Below are 13349 nucleotides of genomic sequence, written 5' to 3' on the forward strand. Positions count from 1 at the left end.
ATGATAATCTAAAATATCCTGTTTACACACGACCATTACATAATGGTTTACAATACAAATATGTTACATCGAAATCAGTTTCTTGAATACAGTTTTTACACAATATCATACAAACATGGACTCCAAATCTTGTCCTTATTTTAGTATGCAACAGCGGAAGCTCTTAGTATTCACCTGAGAATAAACATGCTTTAAACGTCAACAAAAATGTTGGTGAGTTATAGGTTTAACCTATATGTATCAAATCGTAACAATAGACCACAAGATTTCATATTTCAATACACATCCCATACATAGAGATAAAAATCATTCATATGGTAAACACCTGGTAACCGACATTAACAAGATGCATATATATAAGAATATCCCCATCATTCCAGGACACCCTTCGGATATGATATAAATTTCGAAGTACTAAAGCATCCGGTACTTTGAATGGGGTTTGTTAGGCCCAATAGATCTATCTTTAGGATTCGCGTCAATTAGGGTGTCTGTTCCCTAATTCTTAGATTACCAGACTTAATAAAAAGGGGCATATTCGATTTCGATAATTCAACCATAGAATGTAGTTTCACGTACTTGTGTCTATTTTGTAAATCATTTATAAAACCTGCATGTATTCTCATCCCAAAAATATTAGATTTTAAAAGTGGGACTATAACTCACTTTCACAGATTTTTACTTCGTCGGGAAGTAAGACTTGGCCACTGGTTGATTCACGAACCCATAACAATATATACATATATATCAAAGTATGTTTAAAATATATTTACAACACTTTTAATATATTTTGATGTTTTAAGTTTATTAAGTCAGCTGTCCTCGTTAGTAACCTACAACTAGTTGTCCACAGTTAGATGTACAGAAATAAATCGATAAATATTATCTTGAATCAATCCACGACCCAGTGTATACGTATCTCAGTATTGATCACAACTCAAACTATATATATATTTGGAATCAACCTCAACCCTGTATAGCTAACTCCAACATTCACATATAGAGTGTCTATGGTTGTTCCGAAATATATATAGAAGTGTCGACATGATAGGTCGAAACATTGTATACGTGTCTATGGTATCTCAAGATTATATAATATACAATACAAGTTGATTAAGTTATGGTTGGAATAGATTTGTTACCAATTTTCACGTAGCTAAAATGAGAAAAATTATCCAATCTTGTTTTACCCATAACTTCTTCATTTTAAATCCGTTTTGAGTGAATCAAATTGCTATGGTTTCATATTGAACTCTATTTTATGAATCTAAACAGAAAAAGTATAGGTTTATAGTCGGAAAAATAAGTTACAAGTCATTTTTGTAAAGGTAGTTATTTCAGTCGAAAGAACGACGTCTAGATGACCATTTTAGAAAACATACTTCCACTTTGAGTTTAACCATAATTTTTGGATATAGTTTCATGTTCATAATAAAAATCATTTTCTCAGAATAACAACTTTTAAATCAAAGTTTATCATAGTTTTTAATTAACTAACCCAACACAGCCCGCGGTGTTACTACGATGGCGTAAATCCGGTTTTACGGTGTTTTTCGTGTTTCCAGGTTTTAAATCATTAAGTTAGCATATCATATAGATATAGAACATGTGTGTAGTTAATTTTAAAAGTCAAGTTAGAAGGATTAACTTTTGTTTGCGAACAAGTTTAGAATTAACTAAACTATGTTCTAGTGATTACGAGTTTAAACCTTCGAATAAGATAGTTTTATATATATGAATCGAATGATGTTATGAATATCATTACTACCTTAAGTTTAGTAGGTAAACCTACTGGAAGTGACAAGAAATGATCTAGCTTCAAAGGATCTTGGATGGCTTGAAAGTTCTTGAAGTAGGATCATGACACAAAAACAAGTTCAAGTAAGATTTTTACTCGAATTAAGATAGTTTATAGTTATAGAAATTGAATCAAAGTTTGAATATGAATATTACCTTGAATAAGAAAGATAACCTAATGTATATAACAAAGGTTTCTTGATCTTAGATGATTACTTGGAATGGATTAGAAAGCTTGGAAGTAAATTAGTAAACTTGAAGGGATTTTTGAAGTGTTCTTGAAGTGTTCTTCCTATGATGATTATAGCTTGATTCTTGAAGTGATTTTTGATGAAGATGATGATTAACTACTGGAAAAATACGTTCATAATAATGTGTGTGTGTTGAGAGAGAATTAGAAAGAGAATTGGAAGTGAAATGGAGTGAATGATGAGTGGTAATTGGTGAGTGGTGAGTGGGGTTAAAAGGAGTTCTAGTTAGTTGACTAGCTCATGGTAGAAGTTAAAATTGATTAGTCATACATGACATAATCAAGAGTGGAATCCCATGCTAGTTCCTATTGGTATATACTCATAGTAAGTACGTTTTGAAGCTGTGTATAATACGGGTAAGAATACGACTAGAATTCTTGATGAAAGAAAAGAATGGAAAAGTAACTGTAACCATTTTCATTAAGTATGAGTGTTTTGATATATGTCTTGAAGTCTTCCAAAAGTATTTTAATACATCTAAATACACTACATGTATATACATTTTAACTGAGTCGTTAAGTCATCGTTAGTCGTTACATGTAAGTGTTGTTTTGAAACCTTTAAGTTAACGATCTCAATTAATGTTGTTAACCCATTGTTTATTATATCTAATGAGATGTTAAATTATTATATTATCATGATATTATGATATATTAATATATCTTAATATGATATATATACATTTAAATGTCGTTACAACGATAATCGTTACATATATGTCTCGTTTCGAAATCCTTAAGTTAGTAGTCTTGTTTATATGTATATAACTCATTGTTAATATACTTATGGAGATACTTACTTATCATAATCTCATGTTAACCATATGTATATCCATATATATATCGTCATGTCATTTTTTACAAGTTTTAACGTTCGTGAATCGCCGGTCAACTTGGGTGGTCAATTGTCTATATGAAACATATTTCAATTAATCAAGTCTTAACAAGTTTGATTGCTTAACATGTTGGAAACATTTAATCATGTAAATATCAATCTCAATTAATATATATAAACATGGAAAAGTTCGGGTCACTACAATGGACGCCCAGCCCAACTCGGTCGGTCGGTTGGCCCACCTAAGATATTCAAAAATGATCGATCGATTTGATCAATTTTGAAAAAGTCTTTCTCACTATCCAGAACAGTGGAGCTTTCGATCAAGATGTTCTCGCCTCCCCCGTTTGGGCTCTCGCTTGAATCGGAACCTTTATGGGTAGGCTTTCGACTCAATCTAATAGCCTACATATCGGGCGCCAATACAATAAAAGAGAAAGTTTGCGCATGGGCTCATTATCTGATGCAGAACCGATGCGAGAAGGAGAATCAATATGGGAGAAGCGGGGATTGAGAGCTTTCAAGAACCAGTGGAAAGGAAAGACTTGTTCCCTGCATTCCTTTCTTTCCAAAGAGAGTCATTAGTGCTAGGGCATAAAAGCTTTGATTGAATGAACGCCACCTTGCTTGTATTGTTTTCAAACAAATCCAATGTTGGGCCAAGCGTTGCCAGCCGGTAATAGCCGAAGGCAAAAAAGGGGGAGATAGAGAAGAGGAGATTCAGAATAGTCACTCCACTCCATGGATAGTGCACACAGATTCTTCTTTCATTTGCAATTCCTTTCGGGTCGGAAACGTGGGCTGCTGGTGGGGCTGTGCCCCTTCTCCCTCTTCTTCCGCTTTACAACCGGAATAAGGAACCTTAGAATTCACCCCGATGAAAAAATGGAGAGGCTAGCGAATCGGAATTGTATGGAATGTCCTACTCCTGCCCGAGCTTTCCGATCAAACAATCCCCTATTTCAGGGACATCTGTGTTAGGTAGGCCCAGGGATCACTGATTAGTCGAATGAGGGATCAAGAGACAGATAGGGGGAGAATGGCAATCATTGGTGGACCTTCCCTTGAACGAGTCACGGAGCTCTCAACGGAGTGGTTTAGGTTCTGGAATTCCATCTCTAGTTGGGGCTTTCGGCTAGAAGGTTATAAAATGTTCATCTCTCTCGACCAGTTCAGGTCCAAGGGAGGGTGATCGAGGGGACCCAGACTTTAGATCTCTTCTCTATGGCGGGAGGTCTCTTTCGTATCAAGAGTGTTTTGGGGAGGCCAGGGAAGATGGATTGGATCGAGAGGCGATGCTTATACCTCTTCTTTTCGTACACGAGATATGTGTACTGTATTTAAAAGATATCGCAAGTACATTGCAGGTGGGTATAGGATTCGGGCCCATTTGTACCATGCACAGTTAAATCTTGTGGTCTATCAAAATGATGAATTTTACTGTTTATGATAAACCTATGAACTCACCAACCTTTTGGTTGACACTTTAAAGCATCTTTATTCTCAGGTATGAAAGAAATCTTCCGCTGTGCATTTGCTCATTTTAGAGATATTACTTGGAGTCATTCATGACATATTTCAAAAGACGTTGCATTCGAGTCGTTGAGTTCATCAAGAATATTATCAAGTCATTTATAGTTGGATATATTATGAAATGGTATGCATGTCGTCAACTTTCGATGTGATGAAAGTTTGTCTTTTAAAAACGAATGCAATGTTTGTAAAATGTATCATTTAGAGGTCAAATACCTCGTAATGAAATCAACTATTATGTAACGTTTATAATCGATATGAACGGGGCATTTCAATATGCATCCTCATTACAGTTATCTTCATTGTCTTCCTCATTATTACTAACATTTTGTTCATAGTTATTTTTATTTTCTATGCTATTAAATTCAGCCCTACAATTAACAATATTTAAAAATAGTGATCAAAGTAACGTAATTCAGCTCATATATTTTAAATGCTACAATTATGTTAACAAAGAAAGCCTACGTTTTAAACACTTGCAATTAAATAAACAATATGGCCTAGTTTTAAAGGCTACAATCAAGCTTAGTATATTAATCTTTTCAAAAATAAGAAATAAGAAATATTTATACTAATATAGAACTTACTCATCTTCTTCGTTATCAGAATTTTGGTGTTCCTCTGTATTTGATGAAAAATCTTCATCTTTTAAAGGAGAAGACGTGTAAGATGATTGATCGGAAATCTACGATGATGAAGATAAATATGAAGATTGATCCATATTTGTGTAGATAGTTATATTGAATAACAATTGCAGGTATTGAGCGGTTGCAATTTTGAAGAAAAAAGAAGATTAGAGAAAATTAAATTAAATATGTTAAGTAATTTTGTGTTAGTTAATTTAGAATTGGTGAAGTCATCGTGCAAGTTATAGGGAAAGTTAGTTTGAGATAAGTGAGTGGGATGATATGGAATGTCAACTCACTAGTCCATATCATTTAGTAAAATTTGTTTAGCAAGAATTTTGTAATTGTAGAATTTCTGTTTATCGAAACATAATACACCGTATTAAAATTACTTAAGTCTTGATATTACTTATATTCTATATGCATGTTTGATACACATTTTGTTGGGGGATTTTGGCCTCATTTGTATGTATAGCACTCGTATTAGTCAAATTCCGGAAACATTTAATACTTAAATTGCTTTGGAATTGAATTTAGGTGCTAAGTACGAAGATTAATTTGCTGTTCTCTTAAAGGAGGAAAATGTCATGATAAATGCAAAACCTGAGCTTAAGAAGCCTTAAATTTTTGGAAAACGCTACAATCAATTGCCAGCAGCCCATTTTAATATTTTATGAGTAGTCGCCGGGGACTTGATGCCCAAAAATTTGAAAGAACATGACATTTTGTAGTCATGGGTTATGTGGGCCAGTACTGGACCTATTTGGTTGAATTATATGCTAGCTAATGGGCTGAAATTTTAATGGGTTCCACTTGAAAGAAAAACCGAAGGATTTTTTTGAGACATTCTAGAAGTTTCTTTTTAAACAGCAGTACGGGATCACTCAAGAGCGACTTAATTACCCACACGTTCATCTCCCATAGTTGCATAACCTACCCCCAACTGATGACCAGGAGGAAACCCGGGTCAATCTGAGGGCATCGGCGGTAAAAACCTCTCCCTCACTGCCCCCTCAACGCGACGTGCGGAAGGACCCTTGGATGGACTTTAAGTGTAAAGGGACAACCTTCTGTGCAATGTTACAACACACAGGAGTCGAAATTCTAACCTCTCGCCAAAAGAGGCAGACCACTACCACAAGAGCTACAACACAAGATTGAGACATTCTGAAAGTTGATCGAGGGGGCCTTTTACAAATTGAATAAAAAAATCCTCTCATCCTTGTTGAAGGGCTTACGATTTTTTAATGGTAATCAGCCTCATAGACTCTTCGCTCAAATACGATGACTACTTTACACCATTTATTATGGAAATGGTAAATTTTGTAGTGTTATGGAGTTGTAGGGGTAATTACGTTGACGTGTCATGTTGTGGAAAGGAGGGGCGTGTGATATATGCTGTGTTTTGGTGTTGTGAAGTTTTTATTTTGAGTGATTGGTAAAATATAATTGATAGTTGAGTGTGACAAATCAGAACCCTCCCCTTACGTTGTGAAAATCGTGATTCGCTCAACAACTATGTCTGTCACAACTTATGCACAAGGCAAGTTGTGGATGTTGTCACAACAATTGAAGTCGTTGTCCATCTATAGTGTATGGTCTTAAATCATTTGTTACGATAAATCAAATTGCCGTAATGTTGTGGTGTTGAGGAGGTGATTTATGATGACGTGGCAAGGGTTACGGTGATAAATATTGTGTTATAGAGTGTTGTGGGTGATGTGGTAAATACAACATATATTATTGTGAGTGAATTACAATATTACTGTATATTATATCAAATAAATTGAAGAAAAAAAAAAAACTGTTCGTAGGATACTAGGATGCTTAAAATAGATATTTATGAGGCCCACCAAAAATTTAAATAAAAAAGGTGGTCATATATATTGAGAGCTACATCCATGATCCAATTCTCTTAGCACATTTACCTATATCTCCCTCTTTTTTTCTATCAATAATCTTCGGTTGAGACACTACATACTGTCCCTTTTCTTGACTTTTTTTTATGCCTTTATCCTAATTTCATCGACCAAAGATGAAATTCTGAAAGCTTAACCAAATCTTCAAACTTCAGTTCGAAAGCTCAAACGATATCTAGAAACATATTTGATGAGTAACGCACGAGACCTTAAATCGAAGATCAATATCTAATGGATTTGGTAAAAAGCGACGAAAACAAAGGGCTTATTTCCAAAACATGGGAGCGTTGCAAATCGTTTAGTGGTGTCGTAGTTAGAAGCAAGTTGATGATCAAACGAGCAATCATCGAGAGAAGCATATCATTACCTCAAATAGATGGACACAAAGGGAAAGAAATTAATAACGTTACAAAAGGTTGTTTCTCAGTTTATGTTGGACCTCAAAGGCAAAAATTTGTAATTAAAGCGGAGTATGCAAATCACCCACTCTTTGAAGCGTTTCTTGTCGAAGCTGAAAGTGAATATGGATATAAAAACGAAGGCCCGATAGTGCTTCCTTGTGATGTCGATGATTTCGTTAAGATTTTGCAGCAAATAGACGATGGTTGTTAGATTATTGGTCCTTGATAGTAGTGTATCTTTTGCACCAATGAAGAGTACTATGGACTATGGATCATATCATTATTTTTCAATCAATATTAATATATAAATATATTAATACTCATGTATATTATTGCAAATGAAATGTCTTTTGGATTAATTTAAAAGACAATATGGGCTGTTTGTGATCTAGATTGGTAGGTTCTTTTTGTAAAGAATCTTGTTTTGTTGTTTGTGAATAAGAAAATACATGTTAGAAAAAGTAGCATGTTTCATGTTTACTTGTCACTAATCACTATTGTATTAGACTAGAATTTAGGTTGGTTGACCCATAGTGTGAACAAGAGTTGGTACCCGAGCCGCCGATCGAGAAAGTCATAAATGGACATTGAACGCAATTCGTCAGTGTTACCACAAAAGGCTTGACAATTCAAGTGAGATTTTCTTAGACTAATCCAAGGTGAAAAACTTACTTCCGAGGGAGCTGTTTCCGCATCGAGAATTCCCTAACGAGAACAAGAGAGCGCCGATACAAAAGTAGCCCTTGACGCGAGGGAACGCTAGATAGGCTGACCTCTGCTAAATACGTTTTATATAGACCGGAAGCTAAAGTTAAATTAAATTTTTACGAGTTTTTATGTAGTCTATAAATACTATATCAATAATACGATAATCCTAACAGAGTTTCTATTGTTCAATATGATAGACTCTGATCAAACACCTAATCAACCGTCATGGTCAACCATCATGATCTGCTTTCTCTATGGGGCCACTGCCCCATTAAATCATGCTACGCTACTAACAATCAAACAACGGTAGCCTATTGTAAACAACAAGTAACGGTTATTTTTAACGTCAACAATATTGATCGCTTTTCGTTAGAAGGGCTGTCACGCTTTTCAAAATCCGAGAAAAAGTCTTCTTTTCTCTTAGCCTTTTAGGTCAATAAATTGTTTTTATTTTTCCTCTGTATGCTTCATTCAACGTTTTCTTTGTGGTTTTCATTTGTGATTTATAAAGGACTGAAAATAGTAAATTCTAAAAATGAAGGGCTAATAAGAAACACAACCTAAAAACCTAACACCTTTTGCTGCAATTCAAGAGGGCGAATATACCAATAATCCACTCACTCATAATCTCCGTCATCCATAAACCCTCAAAAACATAATATCCCTTTCCAGATAAACTGTTAACTAAAATAATCAATCAAATGGCGCTCTCATTTACATCTCTGGTAATTATACTTCAGTTATCTAACTCCAATACTTCAATTCACGTATATTTATTGCTTTAATTTGTTTCAATTTTGTGTTTCTCAGTCAAACGCAGGTTCACACTCAGTCAGCCGGAACTTATCGCCGGTGAAATTCGTTCAAACGTCGTCGTCGAGCTCTATTAAGCTGACTAATTCAACGTTATTAACATCATCCAGTTCGCTACGGTTGGCGTCGTCAACAAATCCTAGTTTTCAGTCAAAGCCACGTGGCTTGTCTGTTAGGGCAAGCGCTCAGGTTTTTGTTCATCTGTTATGCATTTCTACGGATTTTAATTATATATGCGATGGTTTTAATTTTTGTGTGTAATTTTCTGTCTGTTACATTATATTATATGTATCTAATTTTAAAAGTTAATTTGAAGATTTGAACTGCACTAGATTATAACTATATTGAAATATCTCTAAATATGTTACAGTTGTGGATTGTTTTGATACACTAAAGGCAGGGGATAGTTAGAATGAGATTGTTTTTTGTCGTAAATTGAAAACGTAATACGAGTAATTAGATAATTTATTTTAAAATAAGATGCTGAACACCTTTAACCTGTTACAGTATTAGAATAATAGAATCTGACGTCTGAAGAGGTTCACAGTTTCATTTCAGCTTATATGTTGATGGTTTGTTATTAATTTAGGAGGTAGCTACACAGGCTAAAGTTACGACCAAAGTGTATTTTGACATTAGCATTGGGAACCCGGTGGGTAACCTTGCCGGAAGAATTGTGATTGGACTATTTGGTGATGATGTTCCCCAGACGGCTGAAAATTTCCGTGCTTTGTGTACAGGTTGAGTATTGGATTCGTATAGTTTGCAGATTGTTATTTTTAAATTATAATATATGGAGTGAACTCACGGGTGATTTGGTCTTTCACTCTTGCAGGAGAGAAAGGTTTCGGTTACAAGGGTTCTGCGTTTCATCGTGTCATTAAGGATTTCATGATCCAAGGAGGGGACTTCGACAAGGGAAATGTAGGTTTCTTTCCTCCATATCTTACAGTTTTTTGTCTAACAAATTGGATTAAATCCTTGTTCGAGAACCACAGATACAGTGTTCTTATGAATTCTGATGTTCTAATAGTGCCCCCTGCCTATGTTTTATGTGATTGTTCTTTAACTGAGACACAATGAATCATTCACAAAGATCATTCTGGCGTACTTACCGGTACTTATATCGAGTACTCGTACAATATTTGGAATTTTAGAAGGTTGAGTTTTTAACTTAAGAATCACTTATGACCTGTTGCAACTTGATTTTGTTAAAATGTTTCATTACCCAACTGGTCAAACTTGTCAATGATCTTCTAGATAGGGTGTATTAAGTATTATTCTGCTTAAATATGTTGCAGGGCACTGGTGGGAAGAGCATATATGGCCGAACATTCAAGGACGAGAACTTCAACTGTGAGTTTAGGGATCCTGTAATCTAACACTACCAACTAACTGTATATTTCAATATACAAATAAAATAAACTTTAATATCTTTAAACATTGCAGTAACTCACACCGGCCAAGGAATTGTTAGCATGGCAAATGCAGGACCCAATACTAATGGAAGTCAATTCTTCATATGCACAGTCAAGGTATACTTATCTTTTCTTCTTTGGTTAGATTAAAACGTTCGAATTGGAAAATCATTGTGTACCATACTGGTGGTAGATTATCTGAAAACATGATTAAGTTATTAAAACTGGTATGTGGTGGACAGACGCCATGGTTGGATCAGAGGCATGTTGTATTTGGGCAAGTTTTGGAGGGCATGGACATTGTTAAATTGATTGAATCGCAAGTCACAGATAGAGGTGACCGCCCTACAAAGAGAGTCGTTATTAGTGATTGTGGTGAGCTACCATTGGTCTAGACGAGTAACTCGGGCCGAGTGTTCACTTTGTACCAGTTATTGTAGTTTTCGAGGCAGAGTATTATCGACGTGAAGAGGTGGTTTGCCAAACATGCACTTTTCCTTTGACAAGTGTGTGTTTATGGACTAATTTTTAGCCTTTTGTTTTCTAGGGATTTTGACCTGGAAAACGAATCACTCACTGTGTATTGATACTGTTTTTAAACAGGTTTTATTGAAATAACGAGTGGCCTATTTTTTATATTTTTGAGTTGCTTTTGTGTTCAGTGTCATCATGCTGATGTGTTAAGTAGCAAGAAAAAAGCATGCAAGGGGAATCACCAATACCACTTAGTAGTCCAATATAAAGAGTATAAACTGATCTGGCTTTGACTTTTTAAAATTAACTCTTAGGGTGTTTTTGGTTGCCTTTCAATGGTTCAGCAGCACTGAATGAATGGGTTTAGTATTTAGTGGGTTTGTTAACACTGTGTGTTAAACTTTTTAAAGTATTTAGAGTTGAAATACCATCTTAACTATTTAACACCTCTATTTTTTAATATTTTTTAGGGTAGAGGAAGGATTGTCTACACCTTACCTCCCCCATACCTCGCAGTCGCGGGATTGGGTATTGTTGTTGTTGTTGTTGTTGTTATTTTTTAATATTTTTTAATATCCTATTTAAGTTATATCTGTTATAAAATCAAAAGTCAGACCACTAAGGCTGTGTGGATGTCAATTTAAAGAATAGTTACGCATGCATTTGAATAGTTAATTGCACAGTAAAATTTATAGTATCAATTTTATCGATACTTATCTTGTGACTATTCCATATCACATGCATTTGATGTGGACATTATTACTACGAAAACATCTCATTGTTATTTGCTATAAATAAGCATACTACAAGCAGATGAAGGTACCCCAAAAAATATGCCAAGTTATAATATATTACTTCCTCTTATTTTTCTTAGAGTATATTAGAAGTTTATTACTCTCTCCTTTCTCTTTAATATCAGTAGTCCATAGCCAAGAGTCAGACCACTAAAGGTAGTTATAAGCCTACTGAATTATAACACGTTATCAGCACGAAGTGCTCCGCATAATCAAGGTTTATCTAAGCAAGCACAAGTCACTAATCAAGGTGATAATAATAATAAAAAAAAATTCTTTAACGATATCTTCTATTATTTATTAGTAAGGTAAATATTATTATCATCATAACTAACATTTATATTTATGTTATATATGGTCGGTTATACCGCCTGAATTATATTTCTATAATCTAACTATTATTAACTTCACTAACATTTATATTTATGTTATATATGGTCGGTTATACCGCCTGAATTATATTTCTGTAATCTAACTATTATTAACTTCACTAACATTTATATTTATGTTATATATGGTCGGTTATACCGCCTGAAATATATTTCTGTAATTTAACTCTTATTAACTTCACAAACATTTATATTTATGTTATCTAACATTTATGATTACTTATGCAATTAATCATTACTTATTTCATGCATACTAATGTTTATTCTTAAATTTATTATTTATGCATAATATGTTTATTCTCTTAATGTTTATTCTCTTAATCTTCGTATTTATACTAAACGTATTTATACTAAATGTATTTTATAGTAATCATATTTATACTAATAAAATTCTTTTATTAAAATTATTATTAATATAACGAGTACATAACAGTCGTTAACGTCAACTAACGACGCTACAACGGTCATATATATATAACGGTTGTTAACGTCAACTGACGACGTTACAACGACTATATTTTTCAAATATAAAATAGACATCTCCGTTTTCACATTTTCACAAATCAATCTTCATTTTCTCATATTACCATCCTCAAAAAGTTTTTGTAAAGATGATTCACACAATGATGATTTTTCCTATTGTATTGGTCATATTAACTATTATCATTGTTGCTAATATACCACCGAGTGAACCTATATTCTATCCTGCCCTTGTGGTTTTGTTATTTGTAATCATACAATTATTCTGTTGTTTGCTACTTATGAATTTAAAATGATTCTAATTTCATGTTGTTAGAAATTAATTATGATTATAATTTATGTTTTTCATCTTTCTGAAAATAGAAAATGCCAAACTTATTAAAGCTTGAGTTTGATGCCCTAGACGTATCGGGAACAAACTACACATCATGGGTCATGGATGTAGAAATAAATCTTGGATCATTGGGTATTCTAGAAACTTTAAAAGAAAACAATACTTGTTCTGATCAAGATAAATTAAAATCAATTGCTTTTATTCGCAAACATATTGATATCACCTTAAAACATATGTATCTCACTATCAAAGATCCACATGTTTTATGGGAAAGTATCAAGAGTAGATTCGATAATAAAAAGGAAATATTACTCCCAACTGCGAGAGAAGAATGGAGAAATCTAAGGTTCCAAGACTTTAAAAAGGTAAGTGAATACAGCTCGGCCATGTTCAAGATCCGTTCAAAGCTTCAATTCTGTGGTAAAGAAATAAGTGATGCTGATATGATGGAGAAAACTTTCTCCACAATGCATTCTGCAAACATTACTATACAAGAAAATTTAAGATTGCAGAATTACAAAACTTTTTTCAAACTTCAAACTTATCTCTTAGTTGCAGAAGTGAATAAAGAATTACTG

At 33.9% G+C, this 13349-nt stretch overlaps 2 protein-coding genes across 2 annotated transcripts; both read left to right on the forward strand.

Moving 5' to 3' along the window:
- The first annotated feature begins 7191 nt into the window (after positions 1–7191).
- Positions 7192–7572, forward strand: LOC139860156 (auxin-induced protein 15A-like). The gene has a single exon (XM_071848928.1). It carries the CDS (start codon positions 7192–7194, stop codon positions 7570–7572), a length of 381 nt encoding a protein of 126 aa, XP_071705029.1.
- A 1098-nt stretch (positions 7573–8670) lies between these two features.
- On the forward strand, positions 8671–10935 carry LOC139858433 (photosynthetic NDH subunit of lumenal location 5, chloroplastic-like). Its single transcript, XM_071847282.1, has 7 exons — positions 8671–8794; positions 8880–9071; positions 9472–9622; positions 9718–9806; positions 10184–10238; positions 10332–10417; positions 10543–10935. Exons 1-7 carry the CDS (start codon positions 8771–8773, stop codon positions 10693–10695), a joined length of 750 nt encoding a protein of 249 aa, XP_071703383.1. The 5' UTR covers positions 8671–8770; the 3' UTR covers positions 10696–10935.
- Positions 10936–13349: the final 2414 nt, after the last annotated feature.

This window comes from Rutidosis leptorrhynchoides, chromosome 7, assembly GCF_046630445.1.
Source record: "Rutidosis leptorrhynchoides isolate AG116_Rl617_1_P2 chromosome 7, CSIRO_AGI_Rlap_v1, whole genome shotgun sequence".
Taxonomy (NCBI): Eukaryota; Viridiplantae; Streptophyta; class Magnoliopsida; order Asterales; family Asteraceae; genus Rutidosis; species Rutidosis leptorrhynchoides.